Source organism: Podarcis muralis, chromosome 16 (assembly GCF_964188315.1).
Source record: "Podarcis muralis chromosome 16, rPodMur119.hap1.1, whole genome shotgun sequence".
Classification (NCBI taxonomy): Eukaryota; Metazoa; Chordata; class Lepidosauria; order Squamata; family Lacertidae; genus Podarcis; species Podarcis muralis.
Window position 1 is genome coordinate 40,175,981 of NC_135670.1, and position 27,596 is coordinate 40,203,576.

Consider the following 27,596-nt stretch of genomic DNA (forward strand, 5'->3'; position numbering starts at 1 on the left):
TATTGTCTAGATAAACTAATGTTAACATTTAATGTTGCACATTGTTTTATCCATGTTGGCTTGTTGCTTCGCTAACTTTTCATGAACTAGAGACAGTGCTTGGTGATTTCCTAGAGAGCTGGTGTTGAAAGTGAGATAAACCATGTTTCATTGGTCACTTCCTCGATCCATGTTTTCGATCACCCTAGAAAGACGTATGTTCAGGAGTCGGATCTGGCTGTCAAGATGGTCAATCTTCTCCTCAAGGGTGCTGTGGCTGTTCCTCCTCCAATAGAAGCCAACAGGTCCGGTCATGAAATAGACAGCAACTACAAAGCACAGTGGAAGGACAGCATGTTCTGGCTCACCTTCATATTTCTGAAGGATGTACACACAAGAAAGTGCAAAGAGGGCGACCCTCACGATCCAGAAGAAGCGGCCACACAGCACATGTAAGAGATAGAAGAAGAACCCAAGGAGGAGAGAGACAAACCAATAAGCAAGCAAGATGGCGCCAATCAGCAAAAGAGCACGGGTGGGGTTGTTGGCGAGGGACCCAGGGCTGAAATAATGGGTCAAGTTGGAACCTGAAAATTCAAACAGAGAAAGCTTTATTTGATATAATCACTACCTTTGTAGATACAGCTATGAATAATACCATAATTAAAAGCATAAGGAGAAAACTCCTAAATGATGCTTTAAAAGCAGGAAACTATTTCAGCAGAAGAATGAAAGAGTTGAACATATATAGTAGTTTCTAAAGATGGCAGCAGGAGAATAATACACTGCCTCACCTCCTGTAATGCTTACCAACGATACAAAAGAAATTATTATTTATATACACCAAAACCTTGCAGGAAACAAATTTTAAAAAGAGGAAAATAAAAAGACAGATTTCTGCTGCAAGGAGCTTTCCCTCTAATTTTTGATACTGAGGGAGACAGAATGAGTGAGTGGAGGAGGGAGAAAAGCAAGGATAAAGATAAGAAAATGCTGGGTTTTTGTTTTGTTTTTTGCAGTGAAGGGAAAGGACTATAGGATTAAAACCAAAGAGTTCTCAAGAAAAATAGGTTTGAGGAAGGATTTGAAGGGGAGCAAAGAGGTATTCTGGGCAAGACCTCTTGGAATGGAGATCAGAGAGGGAGAAGAGATGGATCTTAAGGGACCTTACATCAAGTCAGACTATTGGTTCATCTAGATCAGGTATCCCCAACCTTCAGCCCTCCAAATGTTGTGGACTACAACTCCCATGATCCCTAGCTAACAAGATCAGTGGTAAGGGATCATGGGAGTTGTAGGCCAAAACATCTGGAGGGCCACAGGTTGGGGATGCCTGATCTAGATCACTACTGCCTACAATGCCTGAGAAGTATTTCCCATCTCTGCCTGGAGATACCAGGGGTTGAATCTGGGACCTTCAGCATGCAAAGAATGTTCTCTACGACTGAGGTACAACCTATTCCCACTTCCCTGGTGGTACTCTCCTTCCACTGAAGCAATCCAGGAAACTAAAATTCCTAATTTTCGACAGGGCAAACATAAAATGCCCTTCCTCCAACCCTGTCATGGGATGGCATAATCAAACTCTTAAGGAGATGCATTTACAGCTGGCGTTAGTTACAAGCAGCACTCTGTACCCCCCAAGAGAATTTCTTGTGTAATATTTGCATTTACACAGGATGGGATTAAAGTAATGGGTCCCACTAGTGGAATCCAGCACAAATGGACTTTCCCCCTGCCTGCACTTAGCTTGAGGTGGGGGTCGGGGGAACCCCCAGAACAGTGTGTGGGGAGGAGGGGAAATTGTTCCACCTGGCAAGCTGAAAAGCTTGTTCTGATGGAATGACTGCCATAGCTCAACAGAATCCCTCCCATAAAGTCCTATTCAAGTCGCTTACTTGTACACTATCATTGACGGGGAGTTGTTGTTGTTACATGAGTAGTTGTAACTACTGGCCCATAGTTCCTGAAGGAGGAAGTCAGATAAAATAACATTCTTATAAGAAAGCTTATTTAGGCTGCTGTGTACATTTACTTGAGAGAAAGCTCCAGTGAACTTAATGGGACTTGCTTCTGAATGGATAGGCACATGACTGAACTGCTAAGGCTTCTATCCCAACTACATATTTTAACTATGTGATCCCCACCCCACCCCACAACATCTGTATTTTGTTTCTAACACCTATACCAGATAAGGACTGTGATTTATATTTTGTGCCGATATGTACAGGTTGTGTAGTTCTAGCGTTAGGCAGTCCTTGTATATGTATTCAGGGGATAATTGGATCTTTAACTGTTAAGGAGTGTAGGTAGCTGTCTTCAGATTGATTGATGTACAGGTGTGTTAGTAGATGTGGATAGTGAGTGCTGGGCTAGATCTAGACACGTCAAAGAAGCAGTTCAGTTAAACTTGTTGTAAACTCATACAGGGAAATCTGGTAGGGAAAGACTGGACTCCACAGTGCCATCTGGTGTCACAGCGTTATATCACATATAAAACACATTTTCTTTACCAATCTAGCTGAGTTCTTAAAAGTATATTAAGTGAGTGGAAATTCTGTTATGGAATTTGACATTTTATAGTTTGCACTATTTATAGATTTTGATGTTTTCCATTTAATGTTTATTATTTTACATATTTTTCTTTGCAAACCACTTTATATTTTTTCTGATAAAAATTACTACTACTGTTGCTACTAAAACTTCACACATAAAACTTGAGAGAGCTTGGAGAATGCTGTGTGGTCCCTGGTCCAAGGAACAGGATGACAGAGGTTCATGCTATGGTTTGGGGCAGCTGCTTCCACAAGCTGCAGCAGTACTGCTGATCATTGCATGGCATCTGGGCCAGGCAACGTCCCAATTCCAGCAGCCCCAGCATTGACCAGGGAGGAGTGTGTGGGAAGTGTTGATGAGCTGGGTATGGGGTCTCAGTGGTTCTACCTGTTCAAATATTGGCAGAACCAACTGTCCCATCCTTGGAAGAGAGTGGGCTGACTGAGGGAGGGAGATGCTCTGAGGAAGACTAGGGTGAAGTCCTTCCCCTCCTACCCCAAGTATGAGAAGTGGTAAATGAAGGTTAGCTGTGTAGAAGAACAGAGTAAAGTTAGGAGGGATATTGCAGGAGCTGATCTCTCAGCAGACCAGGATGAAGGGCTCAGAGTCATGAATGCGTAGGAAATAAAGAATGTAGCAGAGAAGAGGCCAACAAACCCAGAAGAGCGTTTCCAGTGAGCCCTGTTCAGGCATTCTCTCTTCATGCGTGAAGGAACTTTAAAGCTAAATTTGCACACCCTTTTCCCTTGTTCCTGCCAGCCTTGCCTCCATGCTGTCCATGCACTGGGGAAAGGTCTGAAGTGAAAAGCCTCCCCAACACGTGGAGGCTGCCCACTTCAGCTGAAACCATGAGCCCATGGGAGCAGCCTATGCTTGATGTTGAGAATAGGGCTTCTTTTAACACACTTTCCCCCTTCAAACGAATTAATGTGTGAGGAGTGACAACGATGTTACAGCATCCAGAAATAACTTATGATGATTGGAAGCTGGAAGCTTATAGCTAGAGCACCAGGCTCTCAAAAATGCAAGACCATACACTAAGCCAGGGAAGGCAACGACTGCCTGGATCTTGCAATAATTAACAGGGGAACAAGGTGGCTTTTTGCACAGTACGGCAAAGTGAGAAAGAATTATCAGAAGTGTACATAGTTAGAAAATTATATTTAGACAATAACTGGAATAATCCAGGCATTACAATAAAAGAACTGGGGACCTTGGGGCTCAAATTATGACACAAAACCCTTCAGGCAGCCTCAAAGGATGGTTTTATTGCACAAGTAAAAGCCTTTGCTCACTTTCTACTTCCCAACAAATGCAGATAAACTAGGACTAAAGCTACCTAGACAGAAAGACTGGCTGCCCAGCTAACTGAAGCATGCAAAATGTCCCAACCCAGGAGAAAGTTCAGGAAACAGGGGAAGATAGAAGTTCGAATTCTGGGCAAAGGTTTGCTGGGAAAGGTCCACCCAGAAGAATGTATAATAACCGAGACAGAAGTGGACGAACTTTCTATAAGTTCCCCCCACCCCAACACCAGTGCATTATTATTAAAATCCCCCATAGCTCCAAGTAAGCAATTTGACATAGTGCACCTACAAAACGCATTGTCTTAGGAGAAGGGATTATATATAACATAAATATAGCTTAATGACTTTTATCACAACAATTATTCTGTAGGGACTACATCAATTTACTTCATCAAGTAAGAGGGAAAGGGTTTTTAAAGGGCTTCTTCCTCTTTTCCCTTGAGCAATTACAAGAAGCAAATAAACCACAAGGCAGTTTTCTTTCCTTTGCCCCTTTCAGAGGGAAAAAGGATGTTGCCTAATGTCCGATTGAGTTATGCTAACTTTTCAGAGAATGTATTCAATCCTGCATCTTAGGCAAGAATCCATCTCTAGGCATCCATCTCAGTGCAATCCTATAAATTTCTACTTAGAAGCAAGCCCCCTTGAATCCAACTGGGCCCATTTAAGTATTGCAACCTAAGCCACAAGCCCACTTTCCACCCATACCATCAATGACTTTTATCTGTCATATGCCTTCAGGGGATGAAATTAGATATCTTAAGAGATGACCTTGGTTTCTGCTTGCCCTTTTATTTATTTATTAAATCCCAGCCTCCCCCCCCCCCAAAGAAGATCAAGGTGGCAAACAAGATATCTTATGGATGCTTTTCATCAAGCGCAGCGTGATGGTGTGGTGTGGACAGGATCTAAGGAGATGTGAAGGTTGACCCTCGGCTCTTTTGACCTTCAACCATCCTGGTTAATGCCTGAGTGAGAACAACTGCCTTACAGCAGGGGAAGGGAACCTTTCCACCTGGCAGACCAGATCCCTACCTTCCCCCACCCCAGGAGGTCAACTTTAACATGTTGGTGCCCATACTTACCACTGTTGAGAATCAAACTATTTATGTTTCTTCCATCGAATTAAGGAACTGTACATACCATTTTGCTTCAAAACTACTTCATATTTAGAAAACCTACCTTAAACTTGTTCCAGAACCTATGAGTTTATTAAACAGTAGCACTGATGAAGGAAAAACCAACTCTGCATTTCAAACGTACCATCAATCCCAAGGACATCCAGAAGATCAGTCCATATTCTCCAAAATGTATCTACTAGAACATCCACACCATATACAAATCGCTCTGTCAGTTTGGAGAAAAACTGGAAAAACAGAGCAGAGACAAACCTTAGAAGTTTTATTCCACTTACAATACTTGAAGAATTTATCACCCCAGCTCTTACATACAGTTCTTAACCTTAAATCAAATGTACAGATGCAAAGGCAGGCATAGTATTTGAAAGTGGTAGGAGAAGTGTTCTCTGCACTTGATCAGAGGCAAACTTATTCTAGGTTTGGACCCAAGTTCTGAAAATAAGTTCTGGGGCTGAACCCAGAAGCTGTTTTACATAGAGTCAAACTGTTGATCAAACTAGTCCAAAAGTAGTGTTCCCTGACTGGCAGCTGCTTTCCCAAATCTTGGGCAAGTAAATCCTAGCTGGTCCTGCTACCTGAGATCTTTTTTAAATGGAGATGCTCTAGACAGAACCTAGGACCTGATGCAAGCTAGCATGTGCCACTGAGACAGGAACCCTGAAGGGAGATACTTCACAGGGTTGGGAGACAATAACTGATCAATATTTTGCACATGAACAGCTTAATGCTATACATGACTTAGGCATGCTGAAATCTGTAGATTACAATGGACTGAAGGAAAGCTAAGATTAGGCTTTAAATATTTGCTTTTTCTAGTCTACAACTGAAACAATTCCAAAAAAAACCAACAACAACAAACAAACACTTTCAACCAATTCATTACAGGTAATTTGAGAAATCTACACTCTTGGGATTCTCACACTCACAGAAATACCTGACATTCCAATGTGCAACTGTCAAGATTTTTAAGGAAGGTTAATGATATGCACATGTCACTATTTTATTTTGCAAATGACAGCAATTTCAGGCAAACAGCACAAAACTGTTAAGTATATTAGTGGGGGAAAGTGAAATAAAATTATAAACATGCTTTATTCATTACCAACCCAACCCAATGGACTCCCATCATTCTTCTGAATTAAATATGTGTCATCAAGGTCTCCAGTATCTTGTAACCTATGGTGGAGATTAAATGAATGAACAACTAACAATGGCTGGTAAGCTTCCTGCATGCCACAAAATCTTGCCTCTTATTTTTCTTCTTCCATCACAATTCTTCAAGATTTCTCTTGGAAGGGCTACACTATGCTTCACTTAAACCAGTGTTTCCCAACCTTTTTTGGGCAAAGGCACACTTGTTTCATGAAAAAAATCTCGAGGCACACCACCATTACAGCCCCGTGACATCAGCGCGCAGCGTCACGCCGGGAGGGACGCACGAAAGTGTAAGTTTCAATTTTTTCCCCTCCCCCTTGCCTTCCTTCTGTGCCAACCGCCAAAAAGCCAAGAAAAAAGCCAAGACTTTAGGGCAGCAGGTCGACACGGAAGAAGCTCCTACCTAAGGACAGGTGTGACGGCCGTGTCCTCTTCTGCCACACTTGGCAGCCCTGCCTCACGGTCGTGACTCCCACCCTGATTTCTCCCCGCAGGTCGAGCGGCACAGGCAGCCCAATGTGTCCAGCCCAGACACAAGCCCCGCTTCCCCACTCTAGATCCTGAATGCGACCAAGTGCTCTGGACTCCCGAGCAGGGTGGGAAAGAGGACTCGCATCTGGTAGCCTCCGGGCTCCTCGCCTGCTCAAGGGATGGCATTGCAGGCAAGCTGCCGGCCGTCGCCATCGCCGCCCCCTCATGCGAGTGGACCTGCCCGGAGTGGTGGGCCGGGGGAGGCTCGCTCTCTGTGGGGATGTGGCCCGCACGCACGGCCCCGCTTCCTCCTGCCCAGGGCTGAGCTCCTTACCCGCGATCTCGGTCTCGCGCACGCGGATCCCACTTATTCTGAAGCTCGCGCCACTAGCCGGGGCTCTCACACCGTGCCAGGGCGAGGCGGCGCGGCCCACTGATGTCATCGCGGCTCGCCGCCGCCCTCGACTTCCCTGTTCCCTCCCCTCCCTCGGGTCGCCGTGGTTACCGAGGACTGCAAGCTGCTCGGGCGAGCGTGGGGCATTAAGTGGGAGAAGGAAAATTAAAATTAAAACTCGCCTGAAGGCCGCCTCTCCGGATATCTTTCGAATTTTTTAATTTTTCCCGCGGCACACCAGGCAACGTCTCGCGGCACACTAGTGTGCCGCGGAACACCGGTTGGGAAACACTGACTTAAACCACTCTCCTAGAGTGTGTGGTTTTTTAAAAAAAGAACCCTTCTGTGCACACTAGCTACTGCTCAAACATGACCCTGGTAAATGAGCTAGAAGAAAGCCTTGTGAAAATTAACCAAGTATTCAATGTCTATCGCTCCTATGTTACTGTTAGATGAACCAATTATACCAGAAGATTGCTTAGTATTCTTCCCATGTCTGGATTATGGACTGGTCCACATATGCAAGATGAGCTGGTACCAATTCAGGCTGCTTTTAAAAAAAAAAACCACTCACCAAGTAAAAACAAACAACTATGCAACAAGGAAAAGGTGTCCAAACTAGCTTTTTTCCAGATCTGGAAAAACATTTTTTAACCTAGGAGAGGCCTTTAGCTCCTCCCTCATAACCCAATTTCCATTGCCCCCTTCTGCCCTAGCTCATTTGCCGTATTCTACTCTGTGATATAAAGATGTCTGCAAACATGACATGAAGGCTGGCATCATCAACCCCACCATGTGGGAATCCCTTGCAGACCACAGTGCTTGGAGATAGTCAAGTCGTGCATCTTCAGCAGCACAACCAGATGCCTCCATCTGCCCCAACTGCAACAAAACATGTCTCTAAAGCCTTCTAGCAGTTTGACCTCACCCTTAAAGGCGCACTCCTCCATCGTCTCCAAAGACAGGCGGATGGCAACCAACAAAGTGTAATTTCCACTACTGTTTGCTCCTCCTTCCCACTTGTGCATCTCCATGCAGCTGAGAATTGTGTACAGATCAGCAGCGGCCTTCAGACATAGGCCGTTTCCAGCCCTACCCAGAGACCAAATCTCAGACTTTCCACATGCAAAGTATGTGCTCTACCACAGATCCCGCCCTTTAATGTTCATTTTATAAACTGCATGTATCCCAAGTCTGTCCTGCTCCACCAGATGGACAAAGAATCTGACTCGCTATGAGGCAGCTTCCTGTGTTCCCAGGACTGCAGCATCTCCTCCTCCTCCAACAATGTCTCTCTCTTACCGCCTTCTTCATTTTCAGCTTTCTCCATCCTTACCACACTACCCATTTTTTAAATCTCTGAGCTCTCCATATTACACCTCAATTTGCTGTCTATGAAGACTGCAAAGTCCTGTGGATAAAGGCTGCATAATCCCTACATCTATCCACCATGCCACTGGCAGAATATAACCATGTTGCACAAAAACTACTCAATAATAAAAGTACATGACTTCAGATAGAACATGCCTGAAATTGCAAGCTACAGAGCAGTGGTTTTTAAATCCTGGGGCTCCTTGGTGAAATTATCAGCTATGGCTAACAAGCTCCCCCTGCCCAACAATTTCTGATGTTCCCCTGCAATGCACAATCACAGGGAAGTGTTAGAACATTCTGTGTATACACTCAGTTGCCCAAGAGGAGATGCCTGGCTAGTACCCCAGAAGAACTGGCAAAATGCCTTACATGGGATTAATACACAGGAATTCCTTGGCAAAGAAATAAAACAATGTGGGTCTGATAAGCAATTCTTCAGAATCAGCAAGAAGTAGGACAACTCCAACAAAATTTTGCTTTCTGGGTTTAATTTTTGAGCATCAGATATCAGGTATTTGAAGAAGTGTGCATGCACACGAAAGCTCATACCAATAACAAACTTAGTTGGTCTCTAAGGTGCTACTGGAAGGAATTTTTTTATTTTGTTTCGACTACGGCAGACCAACACGGCTACCTACCTGTAACTATGATTCTGTGAGTTGGTTTTCAAGACCTGCACTTTGAAGAGACTCTCAGGTATCAGCTTATGATAAATAGGAAGGGGAGGCGGCACATTTTCCATTTTTCTAAAGGCACTGAAGGAAAATGAACCAGTGCATTCCCTCATGTAACACAATTTCATTTAAAGGATAAAAAGTATCCCTTATTTCATAATATTTCCTATACACACTACCCTCTGCCTATCTAATTTCCCTTCCCCATAAAGAGGTATCATTTTTGGAAACATGACCTTTCTGCTGTGGTTTCCGTGGACAAGAGAAAGAGATGGTGACAGCATCTCGGCTTCAAAGCTAAGCTTTGCAATCAAACAGCACCTTCACGCAGAAAGGGAGGTCACGAAAGGAAAAGCATCAATTTCTGTGCTGCTTTGGCAGGATGTCAGGCAAGTACTGCCAAGGAGCAAAAATACAAATAGTGTGGGTATATGTCAAAGACAGAAACAAGTCTTCTAGATTGAGGCAAGGTCATTAGTTGGGGTTCCCTTTTTCCATAGTGTCTGAAAAACTTCAATTCCTGTCCTCCAGGTTCAAGCTCAAAGGAATCCTTCCATTTCTTATAGGTGCAGCAGGTTGGATATTCAATGCCTCCCCAGGTGCAAGTAGATAAATAGGGACCGCTTACCAGCGGGAAGGTAAACGGCGTTCCGTGTGCTGCGCTGGCTCGCCAGATGCAGCTTTGTCATGCTGGCCACGTGACCCGGAAGTGTCTCCGGACAGCGCTGGCCCCCGGCCTCTTAAGTGAGATGGGTGCACAACCCCAGAGTCTGTCAAGACTGGCCCGTATGGGCAGGGGTACCTTTACCTTTACTATGTATTTACTTAAGGGATTTAGTATATCCTGCCCTTCAGCAAAAAAAAGGGGGGGGTCCCAGAATGATTTACAAAAATTGCCAGTGATAATAAAGTCCCCCCTTTTAGGCTTACAACCTAAAAGGCATGACAAAAAAGGAAAAGGAATTGAAGGAGGAGAAACCTTTATGTGCAATATCACTCAAAAAAAGCACATTCCAGTTAAAGAGATTTCCATTGGTTCCTTAAAGTAGCAGCCCAGGAAGGAATTTCAGCAATCATTGCTGAGAAAAGCTGCATCTACATTCTCCATTCTTACAGAGAATTGATACAAAGCTTTACTGTCTGCCTTCCACAATTCAATCTCTAAGACTAAGTCATGGATGCAACCACCCAGGGCCATCTTTACCCAGGGTGCAAGGGGTGTGGGGCACCCAGGCGCTGAATTCTAGCAGGCATCCGCAACTGAAGCCGCCTAAGCGCTTAACTACCGTATCTACCTGTTACAAAATAATAAATAATTTTGATCAAGCTAGAAAAACAAAATACATACATACCTAGGTATTACCGAAATGTATACCTACTGTTTCACTAAAGGACTTTCGACTTTGTGCGCTCATTTACCAAAGACGCGCCGGACCAGCAGTGGCGCTTGTCATTCTCAATGGTGCCGTGCACACGAAATTAACTCTTACATCAAAATATTGTGTTACGTATTGTATTGAGCTGCCGCAGCTGCGCTACTATGCGGCAGTGGGGTCAGCAGCACCTTTGACACGACTGATGTTTCTCCTAAGTAGATGCCAAAACAATACTTATAAATTTAAGTGTGGTGGTATTGTGTACTTAAGTATAAGTGTATTGCAAATAAATGAGCAAATAAAAAAGTTTGTTTCTTTTCCCTCCCTTCTTTTGTAAACAAGACATAAGGCGTAAGCATGGTGTCTGACATAAGCATAATAAAAGTTAATTTGGGGGCTAAATTAAATTGGGGGGCGCTGGGCAGATCTTTGCACCTGGGCGGCACATATGCTAAAGACGGCCCTGCAACCACCCATAACCGTAGTCTAAGGGATATATTTTCTCCTAGAGAAGCTGCTAGGAGGAGGCAAATGGATGAGGCAGGGGAGGATACCAAATTCTTCCTCAGTTTTCCCATTTTGAATCCTCCTCCCCAGGTTTCAAAGCCAGGGGAAATGGCCACTTCTGCACTGTTATTTATCTGCTTTCCACTACTCAAACCCCAAGGAGCTCTTCCAGCAGAGGGGGAAAAAGAACACTGGGCTCCTGCAATATGAATATGTGAGTAATGTGTTCTTTGGTCTCTGCAGCCCAGAGAGATGTCCGACTAACATGCTCCCATGAATTGCAAGGAAGGACAGTGCCCCTGCACCGTAAGAGCTGGATAGGAAAAGGAATTTTGACAGCCAACCAATACACGGGTCAAACCAGTGGAAGATTGTGTGCAAGAGGGAATTTTTGACAGGTGTAGCTTGATATAAAGAGGTGAAGAAAAGTTGCATCAATTGAATGGATGTTTAAATATATTCTGCTCAATCAGATTGAAATTTGCCTAATTTACAATCTTCTGCAAAAAAAAACCAAAAACATGCAACCAGCTGGTGACCCAGCAGAAGGTGGCTTGTAAGGTCCACCATTTACCAGCTCTTGAGTCCTGACCACTTTCAATGTAGAAACACACAGCATCTCCTCCCCACTTTTTACAAGAGATCATTACAGTATATTGATTTGTTTATTAGACTGGGCTGCAGTCATTCAGATAAAATCATTGGATTTTATTTATTTAGTACAGTAAATTGTGTAGAACATCTAGTTGTCTTATGCACTTCACAACAAATATTTCAGCTCAATTAATCTATTGAAGGCACCATGCTGAAATCATTTCAGATCCATTTAGGTAAGAAGCTAGAGGTCACTAAGAAAATATTATTTATCATTTATCAGGCTGCAATCCTATGCACAGCTATTTAGGGCTTACTTCTGAGGATTGCAGTGGTACCTCAGTTTTCAAATGTAATCTGTTCTGGAAGGCCGTTTGAGTTCCAAAACGTTTGAAAACCAAGACTCAATAGGCAACAGCTACGGTAGGTCTCCAGATCTTGTACTCAGCCTTGTAGCATTGTTCAACTTCCGAGGCTTGATCGAAAACTGAATCATTTACTTCTGGGTTTTCAATGTTCAAAAACCGAAACATTCGACTTCCAAAACGTTAAAAAAACCAAGGTACCTCTGTATAGGATTGCAGTGTCAATTCCTCTTTTATCTCTTGCCCCCTTCCCCCTACTGTTGTTATAAATGCACTTACTAAAATCATTATCATAATTGGTTCAGGTTAACTTATTTGTCAAAACCACAAGGTCATAAAATTATTACTACTGCTATTTATTTCAGTTCTGAGTGTTTGTCAAAGCCAGAGGTCTCATTAAAAAATATGATTATGTCTTATACTCTTCTAAGCTGCCCACAAAACATGTTTTGGACAGCAACAAAACTTATAAAAATAAAAATACTTAAAATTCCCCTTACGGACACACAACTAAAAAATGGGTTAAGCAGTTAATAAATCATATAATAAATACATTAATTATTAATTTCAAATATTTGTGCTGCCGTGTCAAAGTCCAACAGAAAATATGATTTTTGCTACATACATAGGCTGCAGTGCTTCACCTGGGAGCAAGTCCCATTGAACTCAACAGGGCTTCTTTCTAGGTATACAGGTATAGGAGCTGTTAATCCACCTTACACCCCTTCAGGACCCCCCCAAGCCCTGTTCTTATCAATATTTAAGTCTCACCATTACTATTTCAGTTCAATTCATTTGTCAAAACCACAGGGCCATAACTCCATTCCTCTTGCCTACTCCAATTATTATTTTGTGAAAACAACAAGGTCGAAAAACATTCCTGGTCCTTTCTTCTTTCATTATTCCTTATTCCCATTGCTATTGGTCAATAATTTTATCAGTGATGGTATCATAAAGGCATTCTTATTCCTTACTCCTATTCCTCAGTCCTATTTTTACTATATTCTGCCAAGGACAAGCTCCAACTCCAGTAATCACCCCTACCGCTCACTCCTACCCATCACTACTGCTACCATTTGAAACAAAACTGCATTTTATTAGCCTACAAAAACGAACCAAATACGAAGATCATAAAGAACTACTGTGACAGGTAAAGGCTGGAAGCAGCATTGGCCACTGAATTGGTTGCGCGCGCGAACAACCGCGAACACCCAAGCCCGCTTTACACGTATTCCTTCTATACGGTTCGTCAGGCTGTTTCCCTATGTATTCTTTTGCAAAGGAGTCCGCTTAACTGTGGTTGCTATGGCCCAAATTTCCCCAACCCATTCAGACATTCCCGCCACCTCATTCTTCGGCAAGCAGAATCTTTGCAGCCGCTGTCAAGTTGGGGGTTTCCCGTTACAGTGTTCTTGTCATCTTGCCATGAGACAAGCCACTAGCCTTCCTGACAGAAACCCAGAGGGCACCGATGTTGCCCCTCTCGCTCCCCGCGCCCCCCATCTCAAGGCACCTGCCCCCCTTTTTATCCACTGCAATTAAACCGGAATCCGCGCCGCCGCCCCCCCGCCCCGCCCGGGAGCGACGGGGCTGCCCCTCGCCAGGCCGGGCGGCCTCCCCGGCGCCTCACCTTCTGCAGGGCGCGCACGTTCTCCTCGCCGAAGAGGCCGCTCACGCCCTGGTAGACGCCGCTGGCGGCCCTCCGGAGGCTGTTCTGCTTGTCGGCCCCGCGGCCCCGCGCCGAGCGGGCCCCGGGCGCCGCCAGCAAGAGGAGCCAGAGCGAGAAAAGGAGCAGCAGCCGCGCCCGCCGCCCGCCTCGCGCCGCCATCTTCTCGCGCGCGCCGCCGCCGCCGCCGCCGGCCACCAGCCGCGGCCTACTCGTAGCGGCGAGCGCCGGCGAGGCGAGCGTGAGAGCGGCCGAGGCCCCTCAGAGCCGCGCTCGCCCCGCCTCGCGGCCCGGCCGCCTTCCTTCCCGGCGGGGCAGCGCCCCCTCATGGCGCCTCGGCTCCCTTCCTCAGAGAGGAGCGGACCTGGAGTCCCGCCGGCCTCGAGACCCCGACCGGCCTTGTATTACTTCACAACGCTCGTCTTTTTACGGTTCATTTCACACCCAAAGCCCTGGTTGTTGTTGTTTGAATGTGTCATTTATAACCGGCCGAAGTGTGGGTGGCCACCAGCCAGGGTTTCCCCAGCAGGACTAGCTGGCCTTTGGGTGCCCTTCCAACTCTACCATTCTAGGAGTCTGTCTTCTGTGGGGCTTACTCCCTGGGAACTGTATAGAAATTCAACCCAACTACTAAAAAGGGAATTGTGGGCAGTGCTGGTGGTGCCAGGCTATTTTGCAGCCTAGGCAAGGCTACCTACTTGCACCCCACCAAAATAATATTAATAATAATTAAAAAAATGAAATAAAAACTCGCTTCAGTTTTCAAAAAATGGATGCCTTGTAGGGGGAAAAAAGAAAGGTGCAAAGGTTAAAACTGCAAAGTTTATTTAAAATTTCAATAATATGTAACACAACAATCTTTGATTATCTTCTTCAAATACAAAATAAAATGTTTTTGGCACACAAATCATTTTGAATAATGTTGTGAATTGTGATGTTAAAATTTAAGTCTCTTAAAAGTTTCGATTTCAGGTTCATGGAAATCTCACTGTGCGTGCCTTTTCCTTTACTAATTTTGTTACTAATTCCTTCAGGTCAAGTGCTGAAATTTGCAAGTTATTTATAAGACACAATAAAAAACTATTCTGTATAAAGCCGTGTCCCTCAAAGATCAGTACTGCGTCCTCCGAGGTCTTGAGCTGTAAGCTGCTGCCTAGCAGGCCTCGTGATAGCACTGGCCCTGCATATTTACTTCCATGGGCCTTAGAATTTCAGCCTAACATGCAGTCCGGTGCATGCCTATTCAGAAGTAACCCAAATATTCCCAGGTAAATGAGCACAGGATCTTATTGATATGCTGCAGTCCTGGGAACATAGGAAGCTGCCTCATACAGAGTCAGATTCTGGGTCCACCTAGCTGAGTATTGTGAACACTGAAAGGCAGTGTTTAGAATAGTAGAGTTGTAGAGTTGGAAGGGACCCTCAGGGTGATCTAGCCCAACTCCCTCCCAATGACAGGTGGCCACCCAACCTCGGGGGACATTCCCAGTCCTACCTGGAGATGCCAGGAGGACAGAACCTGGGACCTTCTGCAGGCAAAGCAGATACTCCATCACTGAGCGTCCAGCCCAGGCATCTCCAACCTTTGGCCCTCCAGATGTTTTGGCCTACAATTCCCATGATCCCTAGCTAACAGGACCAGTGGTCAGGGATGATGGGAATTGTAGTCCAAACATCTGGATGGCCAAAAGTTGGGTGCCTGTTCCAGCCCTTCCTAAATACAAAACCTATACTTATACCTATCTCAGAATAATGGCACTTATTTCCAGATAAGTGAATACAGTAGATGTTATCAGAAATAAACCGTGCTGATATATTCAGGGTTTATTCCCAAGCAAGTGGGTACAGGATTTCAGTGCAATTCTTTGCATGTCTACTCAAAAGTAAGCCCCACTGTCTTAATTGACACACATTCCCAGATAAAAGAGTATAGGACTGCAGCCAATCCATGCAATCTTACATGACTCAGAAGTCAGCCTCACTGATTTAATCAGGGCTTACTCTTAGGTAAGTACATGCAGGATTTCATCTTAACAGTGCAATTCTAAACATGTCTGCTCAAAGGTCAGAATTAACTACTTCAGTTCTAGCTTTTTTAATTTAAATGTTTTATTGAGTTTTCCTGTAATAACATTGATCATATCAAGCAAAACAAGTCCATAAAGAAACCAATAAGTGTGTGGAACATAACAGAATATAAGATATCAATAAAATTACCAAAATAGCTGGTGGTAGGTAAGTGAAACTCAGTGCCTAGGACTTGCCGATCATATTGTTGGCGGTTCGAATCCCCGCGGCGGGGTGAGCTCCCGTCATTTGGTCCCAGCTCCTGCCCACCTAGCAGTTCGAAAGCACCCCTAAGTGCAAGTAGATAAATAGGTACTGCTTTATAGCGGGAAGGCAAACGCCGTTTCCATGTGCTGTGCTGGTGCTGGCTCGCCAGAGCAGCTTCGTCACGCTGGCCACGTGACCCGGAAGTGTCTCCGGACAGCGCTGGCCCCCGGCCTCTTAAGTGAGATGAGCGCAGAACCCTAGAGTCGGACACGACTGGCCCGTACGGGCAGGGGTACCTTTAGGTAAGTGAAAAGGCTTCAGTGCTATTTATTCCTAGGTGAGTGTAGGATTGCAATTTAAGAGTATAATACTATGCACCTCTGCCCAGAAGTAGATGTTCAGGAGCAGGTTTTCTGCTACAGTATTGATATTTTCAAACAGTGGAATATTTCAAACACCCCCTCAAATCAGGCAAAGTGAAGCTTCAGGCAGCAGATGGTTGTTGATTTAATGTATTGTTTTTGTGGTGCTACTGTCCAGAGAGGGTCTGCTGAAATTTTCTATCTCAGTTGCCAAAATTATTTGGCTGACTTTGGCTACTATGCACCTTGATGTGGGCAGAGAGGGCTTGCTATTGTAGCAGCAAATTTCAAAAATCTGCTGCATGAGATGTGCCACCTCTGTTTAGGGTCCTGATCACAGGCAACTGTTTTGCCATTCTATCCCCTATCAGCATCTCCCAATGTGGGGTAGAACAGTAATGCGTAACCATGCACACATGCTCTTGGCTGCACATACACTGACAAAGCTACTTTCAGGAGGTTAAAAGCTATGCTTGATCATCTGTTAATGTCCTGCTGCTTTGGTCAGGGAAGGATTTTATACTTCGCACTTCAAGTGCAACAGATACATGTGAGATACAGATTTATTATTTATTCAGTTTATATCCTGGCCTTCCAAAGGAGCCCAGGGTAGCCACAACAAGCAATAAAATAACAAAAGCATCTTTAAAACTATTCCAAAGCAAAAGCTTTTGTTTCGAACATTGCAAGCTTTGGATGGGATGGATTGTCTCAGGAGGGGGCAGAGGGACGTCTCTAGATTTGTTTGGCAGGGCAGGAAGGCACGAGTAAAATTTAAGATATTGGCGGATGCCAAAGAAGGAGGCGGACGTGCCCTGCTAGACCCCTAAACTTTGTTGTGAACCATCTGCTTTTTGCTGGCTGAGAGAATGGCTGCTTCTTGAAAGCACTGAAGTGTTGGATAATGGCAGATGAAGTTGATGGACTAGATGGAATTGGCGAAAAAGACTGGCAAGACCCGGGACCAGGGAGAAGAGTCGGGGGAAGAAGACTGGAAAAAGTTTAAAGACTATTTATAGAAATATGGTAAAATTGAGTAATGTTAGAAGAATGTTGGAATGAAGTTATATGGCTTTAGTAGAAATGTTACAAAGAATTAAGTATAAATAGATTAATAGAAAATTAAAGGAAAAAATAAGGCAAGAATGTGTTAAGATAATTATAGGATAGAAAACAGAGGAAGATGGAAAGGAATTGCTGAAACAATAAATAGAAGTGGAATACAAAAAGGGAGGTGTGAGGAGCTCGTTGGAAATAAGCGAATGAAAGATAGGATATGGAAAATGTTTGAGGTGTTTTAAAATTGTTTTTGTTTGTTTTTGTTTTGTTTTGTATGTAGCGTTTTTGTATTGCATTTGTATTGTTCTTTTTTTCTTTTTTCTTTTTTCTTGTAGTGTTGTGTTGAAATTGTTTGAAAAGTAATAAATATCATTTAAAAAAAACTATTCCAAAGCAGGTAGCATTATATATTTTAAAATATTATATATCAAAATATGCCCTCTCAAGATGATAAAAAATATAAACTAGATTACTGACAATTTCCTGCATTTTAATAGTACTCCAGCAATTGAAAGGTAGGAAATTGTCAACAGTATAGTAGTAGCTATGTTTTTACCATTCAGGAGATGTCCACTTTGAGATGTGCTGCAGCCAACCTTTCTGCAATTCTACAAAGTCTGCACCAGGCTATATGTAGTAAAGTCCTGCTTGGGTGTACAGAAAGTAATGGCTTCAATATATTTTATGGGCAGCAATTTGTAAAAAGAATTAAACAGACAGATGCAGAGTTGTTCCTCAGCAGTCAAACGTATGTGGAAAGGGTTCCTTGGAAGGCTTGACATGTTTTGATTAGTGCCAAAGAGACACAGGTTCAAATCCCATATGAAGCTCATTGGGTGACCCTGAAGCAGCCACCAGATGAGGTTGGGGGTGCACCATGTGTACTGCATTGAGTTCACTGGAGGAAAGATAGGATCTAAAAATAAAACAAAATTCTGTTCAGTTTCATATTTAATAAAACAATTGCCTGTAGAAGTCCGCTCGCTCCCTTTTGGTGCTGTGGTGTTGTGGGTGACAGACACTCTCCTAAGTCCCCGGGAAAGGAATTGCAGCATCGGCTTCCTGTCCTGATAGGGGGTGTGGGCCCCCACCACTTATCTGGAGCCGGATCCTAGCCTGCTCCTGGGATCAGAAAATGGGGTGCAGGTTCAGACACGGGCTGGGCCAGGAGGCGGAGTCGACGGAGCAGCTCCCTGGCCATTTAAACAGCCCACACCTGGGGAACCTGCTTTTTTTTCCTTCGCCAGGGTCTCCCCCCCCGCCTTGGTTCAAGGTACTGGTCAAGGACCTTGCTGTGGCTACGACTGTCGCCGTATTCTGGGTCAGGGGAGAAATTGGCCCACCAGGGAAATTGGCTCCAGCCTGGTGGTTTTGCCTACCTAATAGCAATCGTCACAACTGGGTTGGGCATTGGGGCAATCCTTGTCTTGGATGGAGGGGAGGTTGTAGTCTCTGCCTGCCCTTCCAAGCACTCGGGTATCCTGTTAAAGGGATCCGGGGGACTTGCCATGTCCTCACGCCCAGCCAGGGACCAGGGCCAATGACACTCCCCCAGACAGTGGTCCCTGCAGGGGTCACCCTATGTGATATAAATCTTAGGAATCCCTGTCCAGATTGACCTATGCGTCACTTCCGGCAGACGGGCCTGAGGTGTTTAATTGCCCCATGCCCAAGCCAAATCTCTTTCATCTGTTTTTAATAAAGTTGTGGCCTTTTTTGATTCAAACCAGTCTCAATGGTCTTTTAATTTTCTGGGCTTGGGGACTGGGGAGCACAATGCTTGGACCTGCAAGTAATTGGGTTAAATCCTGGAGGAGACATTGGGCAGATCCTCACTATGGGCGGATCCAATGGGCACACATGACTTTCCCCAAAGAATCCTGGGGACTCTATTTCCCCTCACAGAGCTATAATTCCTAGCATCCTCAACAAACTACAGTTCCCAGGAATTTTGGAGTGAGGGGGACTCATGTGGCTTTAAATGTCCATTGGATGTGCTTTAAAGCTATAGTGTGGATCAGCAAAGATTAGCAGTAAACATTTGTTTGGCCCCTTTGGATCGGGATTCCAAAAGAACCTTTAAAATGTTTGGCTATTGCTTTACCTTAAGGGAGCCTAGGTGATATCATTCCATTTTTTCAATTTGCCTGTATCCATTCAACATATCATTTTCTGTCTGATATTCTAGTGTTTTTATTTCTCTCTGTAAGTTGTGATGTGAGGGCTTGGACCTGAAGGCACTAATGAATGGAATTAATAAAGCCTAAGACTGCAATCGTATATACACTTCCCTGAGAGTAAGCCACATTTAATGGAACTTAGTTCTGAGTAGACATGTATAGGCAGTAAACTACCAAGGTTCTTATTATTTAGGACTTCCCCCCCTTCAACCAAGAAACTGAGGGCAGTGCGCATGGTTCTCTGCCCTGACCTCCCATCTTATTCTCACCAACCCCCCCCCCCCCCCAGCCCCTGTGAGTTAGGCTAGAATGAAATATACTGACAGTTCCAAGGCCACCATACAATATTTTTTTAAGTGAGGCTTGTGGCAGAATGTGGATTAGAACTTGTGTTTCTCTGACCTTAATCTAAAGCTTCAACCATTAGGTCATACTGTCTCTGTTCCTTTGCCAGGCACAACCTTGGTCATCCTGCTTTATGATAAATTTTCTCTTTATTTGACTTCAGTTGGCTGTACTTGCAATCAGTAGCCACTGAACAGTGTTTGCTAATACCCTGTTGGCCCCCAATACAGTGGTACCTCAGGTTACAGACACTTCAGGTTACAGACGCTTCAGGTTACAGACTCCGCTAACCCAGAAATAGTACCTTGGGTTAAGAACTTTGCTTCAGGATGAGAACAGAAATCATGCAGCAGAGGCGCAGCGGCAGCGGGAGGCCCCATTAGCTAAAGTGGTACCTCAGGTTAAGAACTGTTTCAGGTTTAGAACAGACCTCCAGAATGAAATAAGTTCTTAACCCGAGGTACCACTGTACTCCTTTCACATCCACCCACCTGTGTGACTTGTGTTGAAATAAAAGTCTATTGCTTCCCTCTGTCTTCAGTGGGTTGTGTGTGTTTTGTAGCAATCAGTGACTGCTGCCAAAGTGATTGCAAACACCTCCCTGAGTGCTCAGCCTTGCCTTTTCACATCCGCCTATGTGGGAACCAAAATACATGCGCTTACCATCCTCTGCCCGACCATCAAGCTTGCCTCTCTGATTGGTCACACCTCCTTTCAGCTTTCCAGCTCATTGGTCTTCCCGGGGTGAGTTTCTTCAACATCTCAGGCAATTGGCCAGGTCTTGTGTCAGCTTCTGCCTTGCTCCCTAGATGTTGCATGCTCCTGGCGCTGGGCTGATGTGGAACCAGTCAAGCGTCAGCCAATGGCTGCTTAATCTGACTGTGGTGTGCTGAAACAGGGGATTAATCTGCCCTCCCACCAAATGACTGAGCTGTTTGTTAAGAGAACTGTGCTAAAAGGATCACAGTCAGCAGTGCTTCAAACACACAAGCCATAAAATAACAAGATAAAGCAAATTTAATAACAAAATTAACCAGATGATCACTTTGATCATGACATGTGCAAGAAAAAGCCTGATCTGTCAAACAGCAGGTAAATATATTGGCCATATTCTTAGATGAGGTTGTTACCTAGTCAGAAGTTTATTGGGCCAACCAGAAATATATCCTCTTGGCCAAATGTCAGAATTGGAGCAAGGGGAGTATTTGAGACAACGGCTTTGCTCTTATGCATGTGTTTTCTGCCATGCTGCACATCTGTGTACTAAGGCATCACATGCAGGGGGTGACATGAAGGATGGCTGCCAACCATGGTAGGAGAAACTACACATTAAAATCCAGCTAGGTCACATGAAAAGCTTCCAGAGTTCTTAGCTGCAGTTTCACTCCATATCCCTTGTAATTATTGACTAAAATTTCATCTATAGTCTAGGTGCCACTACCATAGAGCATTGCTGCCTAGAGAGGAAGAGCAGTCTTACTATTATTCTACAGCAAACAGGAGCAGCATGGAAGAGAGTTGTCAAATCATTATGGAAACCTCATTCTCTGCCTTTACATTCATTACCCACCCCCCTTAAACCACTTAGATGTGTATGAAAAGATACATATTTGTGGTGTAGGAATGATACTCTGTGAATGCTCAGAGGCTGTGTCTCCAGGTCTTGGTTTTAACATAAAATTTCAGGGCTTTAGCATCTTCCTCAGGTTCTTCAGGGGAAGGAGTTAAATCTCATAGAAAGGAGCCAAAAGTTGGCGTAAGCTATTTTATCACAGACCCCATTCATGAGTTTTGCATCCATGGCTGATGGCCATCTGTTGTGAATGCTTTACAGTGGTACCTCGGGTTACATACGCTTCAGGTTACATATGCTTCAGGTTACAGACTCTGCTAACCCAGAAATAGTGCTTCAGGTTAAGAACTTTGCTTCAGGATGAGAACAGAAATTGTGCTCTGGCGGCGCGGCGGCAGCAGGAGGCCCCATAGGCTAAAGTGGTGCTTCAGGTTAAGAACAGTTTCAGGTTTACAGACCTCCAGAACGAATTAACCTAAGCTACCACTATGGCTGAGATTCCTGCATTGCAGGGGGTTGGACTAGATGACCATTGGGGTCCCTTCCAACTCCGCAATTCTATGAATCTATGATTCTCTCCCCATTTTCAAGTTTGAATCGCCCCATTTCTCAGCACACTTCACTTTGTCCTGTAGGGCCAAGTGAAAGTACAATAGACAGCAAAAGGAAGAGGCTCAATATCTATTAAATTACCGGGGCCACCAGGCTCTGCTGTGCTCATCCTTGTGCTCATAATCTCACCTCCCTGTGGTCAAGGATTTGGGTTCCAGGAGATTTGGCAGCTGCAGAGATGCACTATTTCTTAATATTGCTTCACCTTTACACTGGCTGCAGCCCAGCCTGGAGCCTGAGGGCGCACCTGCAGGACAGCTGAGTCACTCCTGAAGTCACCCTTGCATCTGAGGAAACTGGGAGATGCATTTGCAAGGGAAAGGGGACACTCTGAGCTCTCTAAAGCTGCACTTACTTAGGAGTCATTTCCAGAGGGGTAAAAGTGCCACCGCTGCAGCATCAACGTCCTGAACATGTAGTATTTATTTAAAGTGTCCCCGGATTCATTGAAAAAAAATCAAGTAACCTTAGTCTACTTTGAGCAGAACTAGCATTGAATACACCCTCCTGCCTTGCCCACCACACCCTGTCTAGGTAAGCAGCAGTGACCCCGGTGTCAGGAGTCTGGCTCTGCCTCACCACCCAGGCTGCCACTGATCCCACATAGCATATTTTCATAGGGTTTTTAGAAATTCTGTTTCTGCTCCATCTTTCAAGGGTGGTCTCCCATCCAGGCGTTTCACTTCAGCAAGGTGGCTGCCTCCATCTGAGCCCTCTAAGCATCCCTTTAAAACTACAATCCCTATAATTATTTTGGGGGCAGAACCGTGATCAGTTAAACTGGTCCAAAGCCAATGTAAGCATGGAGTGCAGAAGAAATGCCCTAAATCAGGCATAGGCAAACTCAGCCCTCCAGATGTTTTGGGGACTACAACTCCCACGACCTCTAGCTAACAGGACCAGTGGTCAGGGATGATGGGAATTGTGGTCCCAAAACACCTGGAGGGCCGAGTTTGCCTATGCCTGCCCTAAATAAAGCTCCCTTGCCTTTAATTCCAACTTCCCCAACTGGGGGCGGGGGGTTGCTGCTTGTATTTACTGTCACTTTGGCTGTAGCTGTCTCTGATTAACAACAGAGCAGTTGAGGTAGGTGCATGCTAAAATCTTTTACATCTCTTTTTCTGTAGATGTGTCTGTATATGCACACATGACACATACAGAGAGGTACAGGAGATGCACAGGCATATGCATGTATATACACATTGCATTGCACAATTTATATACTTACAGTCATAGATCCGGTTTTATAAACGTACATACATATAGATAGATTTACGCTAATCCCTTTGGCAGCTACTGCTACTGTGAATGCACCGCTTTCTATACCCCGCCCTTATTTGCATTGAAAAATAGACCTAGTTCCGTGCATGCACTCTTTCCTCCTCCTCCTCCTCCATCATCAGCCCTGGCGGAAGCTTACCGGCGAAATGGGAGGTGAGCTGTCCCTGAAAAGCTGCTTGCAGGAGGCGGAGCCCCCCAGTCACTCGCCCAGCGAGGAAGCGGCAGGGATTCAAGCCGGTGCGTTGTAGCAGCAGCAGCAGCAGCAGCAGCAGCCCTTGCCTGAGCTAAGCGCGACCTCGCCATGTCTGGGGCGCCGGAGATCATGGAATCGCAGGTGATGTGGGAGCCGGACTCCAAGCGCAACACCAATATGGACCAGTTCCGGGCGGCGGTAGCTGCTGCCTACGGGATTCCCCTGGGTGAGTCTTTGCTGCCGGGGCTGCAGGGATGGCGCCGTTGCGCTTGGGCGCAAGCTGCCCTCTTGGCGCCTGCCCGGGGCTTGGGCATCAGGCGGCGAGGCTTGGCTCTTGGGCTGCCGCCGGAGGGACAGAAGGAAGCGTCCCGCAGATGAAGCGTCGTTGCCGGGGCATCTTTCCTTCGTCGGGCGCCGGGTCTCGCCCGCCGCCAGTTGGCCACTGGGGCGAAATGGAGCCTCCGCGTTCAGGGGAAGTCTATCTCGGGGGGGGGGGCTGCTGCCTCGACGCCTCGCTTGGGGGTTTCCGTGAGCTGCTGGGCAGAGCAGTGGCCGCCCGATGCCTTGGACTAGAACTCCCATCAGGCTGGCTGGGGCTGAGGGGAGGCGCAGCCCAAAAGCATCTGGGGCGCATCTCAAGGCTGGTTATGGGCGCTCTTCCGTTCAGTGACGTTTCTGCATTTGGCCTTGACCATTTCACTTTAATGGTGCTAGCTTAGCATTTCTGTTCCTAGCTCAGACCCATGCCCCTTTTAAAGAAACTGTTGTGAAGAATTAAAAATGGGGCTTATAATGCTCTGAGCATGTGCAGAGTATTTCCCCATTTCTGCTGAGCAACCGCCCTCTTGCACTCATGTAGGCCTGAGTGAGGCCTGGCCACAGATTCTGAGAACCTGTCATTGTTGAAAACCCATCGCAAGCCCTGGACTTGCAGCGGTTCTCCTGTCTTGTTCAGTCACAAATGTGAACCCTGTACTTGTCTGCATTGGTGGGCTCCAATAAAGGGTGTAGTACAGGGAAGCTGGGCACTTGAAAATATTTATTTATTCAGGTATTCAGTCTCCCCCTCCAATTTTCTTTGGAACAATTTCCCCCAGAGATTTGTTTATTTGTTTAAAAAATAAGATTCACAGCGATAAATGTAGATGTGACAACCGTGTTACCAGGTAACTGAAAAGAGCGTTTCCTTGGGCAAACAGTTCTGTTCTGTTTTTCTGGTGATGGGCTACTTAACTCTAGTCACCAATGGCCTTGCCGGTACTGAAGGGACTCATAATACATGGGCCAATATTTTCAGTATCTGATAACAGTGATATTTAATTTTAATTTTATTTATTAAATTTGTATTTCACCTGAAGATCTTAGGGTTGTTCATGGCATATAAAATACAGAATAAGACCACAAAGTGCATAATAAAAACCAGAACAAAACAAGCCAACAACACCCCCTGTATAGAGACCTAAGCTGTGGTGTAGCAGGACCATGTGAGCTTGTGGCCTCCCTCCCTGGCTCTTCCCCTGGCTTTTTTGCTGCCCTCTTGCGCTGAGCCAAGTTTGGCTGAATGTGCTGCCCTAACGGGAGCTGCTGGCTAAACGATCATCTTGCTCAACCTTGGCTGCAGCTTTGGGTCCTCTGTGAGAAAAGCAACCAACAAATAAGTGGATTCTGCCCTGGTCCAGATCTGTCCATGTGCCACATTATGGCATTTGTATTACAGTCATGTGGGACGCGGGTGGCGCTGTGGGTAAAACCACAGTGCTTAGGACTTGCCGATCGCATGGTCGGCGGTTCGAATCCCCGCGGCGGGGTGCGCTCCCGTCTTTCGGTCCCAGCTCCTGCCCACCTAGCAGTTCGAAAGCACCCTTAAAGTGCAAGTAGATAAATAGGTACCGCTTTATAGCGGGAAGGTAAACGGTGTTTCCGTGTGCTGCGCTGGTGCTGGCTCGCCAGATGCAGCTTGTCATGCTGGCCACGTGACCCGGAAGTGTCTGCGGACGGCGCCGGCTCCCGGCCTCAAGAGTGAGATGAGCGCACAACCCTAGAGTCTGACAAGACTGGCCAGTATGGGCAGGGGTACCTTTACCTTTTACCTTTATTACAGTCATACCTCGGGTTGAATATGCTTCATGCTGAGCGCATTCAAGTTGTGCTCCGCGGCAACCCGGAAGTAACGGAGTGCGTTACTTCTGGGTTTTGCTGCTCACGCATGCGCAGACGCTCAAAATGATGTTACGTGCATGTGCAGAAGCGGCGAAAAGCGGTGCACGCGCGCAGATGTTCTGTCGCTAGTTACACTTGCTTCTGGATGCGAACGGGGCTCCGGAACGGATTCCGTTCGCATCCCGAGGTACCACTGTATATCATATACTGCTTACTTGCCAAAGTGGCTTTTTAGAGGTTTACTGGTTTTAAAACCAATTATGAGAAAGATAAGCACACATAATTAGAATACTCAATAAAGCAGTTCCACCAGAACATTAAAATAAACACCCACAATTAAAGTGTGCAATAGCACACTGCCATTAAAACAGTTCAACAGTAAAAACGGCAATTAAAACCGGAAGTTTGGGTCAGGAGAATGCTTGTCTAAATTGGTGTGTCTTCAAGAGCCAATGCAATGTCCGTGGCACCCAAAACCTGCCATCCGAAGTGGAGGGCTGTTGTTTCTCTCTGCTTCTCCATTAAACTTACAACTACCTTACAACTACCGTAAGTTAAAACTGTTGTGTCATTTTCAGACAGTGTGAGGACAGCCTGGTGGCCTCTGGGTCATGAGCTCATTTTAAGCTCCACTTCTCGAAACCCTGTTGCTTTTTCGTCTCTGTAGCATCTTTCCTCTTCATTTCACTGAGTAAATTAGCATCTTCTGTTTGTGCTTCGTATTTAGGAGGCTGAAGGCCCACAAATGTGGAGGTTGGCTCTTTGGCGGACCTGGGGCATATCTCCCAGACCATCAGAGCCAAAGATTAATTGTCCTGCCCCCACCCACCCGCAGTCCACCTTCTCTAGCTTTTTGCTCCCTAGGAAAGCAGCAAAAGGGTTGTTTGTTTGACCTCCGCCTTTTATAATGGCTAAGGACACATGGTTTTGCTTGATTTCCATAAGATCCTCAGGTGTCTTGACGGGAGAAGGCAATATTAACCATTTATCAGCAAGCAAATATGGGAGCTAATGACTTATTGAAGAAGAGAGAAAGAAGCAGGTGGCTTTCCCAGTTTAGCCAAGATTGGAATTGTGAAGCGGTGAAGTCTTGTGGTGGCCTGGCGTCTCCAGCTAGGGCTGGCTAAAAGCTCCTGTCTGAAACTCTGGAGAGTTACTGTAGAGACACCATGGACCTAGATGAACCAGTGTTCTTACGTAGCATAAGGTAACTTCCTATGTGACTCCTTGCCCAAAGACAGTTAGCACCTCAGTCTGTGGCTTGGGCTAGGAGTTCTCTCATTGACTAATTGCCCAGTTATTGGGGGCTATCATAATGCGTTATATCGATTGGCCCTGAGTTGGGCAGGGAAAGGACCTTCTCACTAGCCGCATACATTTAAAACAGTATGAGCACTTGGGATTTGTGTAGGGTTTGTTCCTGAGCCTTTTCTTCACCCGAAGATACCCCACAAGGCAGCAGAGGTTTGGGATCAGAGCTCTCTTTCTCCTAGGTGGTTGATGAGCCCCATCTGCCCCACATTTCCCTCTACAGCACGTGCAGAAACCGCCTTCTTGACCATTCAACCCACTCTTGGTCTTGTCCACTCAATCCTCCAGAGCCTGTCTTCTTATGCAGGGGAAGTCCCTAAGTCACTGAGGGTTTGAGACCCATCAGCTACCCACACCTGGTTTAGCCGCCAGTCAAAGCCATTTCCCAGGGTGTGGTGGCCACTGTTGCAAGCTTCTAGGAGCCACAGGTGAGAGCTGAGTGCAGGGTGCGGACCAGAGGTTTGTTCAGTGTAGAGACAATACTGAACTAAATGAACTAAACCAGGGTGGACAGACTACCCCAGAAGGAGCATGGCATGCCCCCCACCAGATAGTACAACTCCTCCCCTAACTCCTCATACGTCCCAATAAGAAGTAAGATTCATATTTATATCCTGCTTTTCTGTAGGATAGCCAAAGCGGTTTATAAGAAGATAGGGCACGCACACATTATTTTTGTGTCCTATCCA

The 27,596-nt window shown here is 45.5% G+C and overlaps 2 protein-coding genes across 2 annotated transcripts in view; one reads left to right on the forward strand and one right to left on the reverse strand.

Annotated features, from left to right (window-relative positions):
• Window positions 1–33: 33 nt before the first annotated feature.
• On the reverse strand, window positions 34–13,816 carry BRI3BP (BRI3 binding protein). The gene is made up of 3 exons (XM_028710000.2): window positions 13,522–13,816; window positions 5,106–5,208; window positions 34–566 (listed from the first exon to the last, which is right to left on the reverse strand). Exons 1-3 carry the CDS (start codon window positions 13,717–13,719, stop codon window positions 148–150), a joined length of 720 nt encoding a protein of 239 aa, XP_028565833.1. The 5' UTR covers window positions 13,720–13,816; the 3' UTR covers window positions 34–147.
• A 9,581-nt stretch (window positions 13,817–23,397) lies between these two features.
• AACS (acetoacetyl-CoA synthetase) overlaps window positions 23,398–27,596 on the forward strand; it is a 56,707-nt gene continuing 52,508 nt past the window's right edge. Inside the window, exon 1 of the mRNA XM_028709357.2 lies at window positions 23,398–23,662. Coding sequence (XP_028565190.1) covers window positions 23,545–23,662 — 118 coding nt within the window. The 5' untranslated portion in view covers window positions 23,398–23,544. The remainder of the gene's footprint in view (window positions 23,663–27,596) is intronic.

Bases quoted from the DNA above. Each gene is read 5' to 3' on its own strand.
- BRI3BP (XM_028710000.2), bottom strand. From the start codon at position 13,719: ATGGCGGCGCGAGGCGGGCGGCGGGCGCGGCTGCTGCTCCTTTTCTCG. The intron at 5,209-13,521 runs GTGAGGCGCCGG...CTGTTTTTCCAG, and splicing joins ACGTGCGCGCCCTGCAGAAG to TTTTTCTCCAAACTGACAGA. The intron at 567-5,105 runs GTACGTTTGAAA...TTGAATTTTCAG, and splicing joins GGATGTCCTTGGGATTGATG to GTTCCAACTTGACCCATTAT.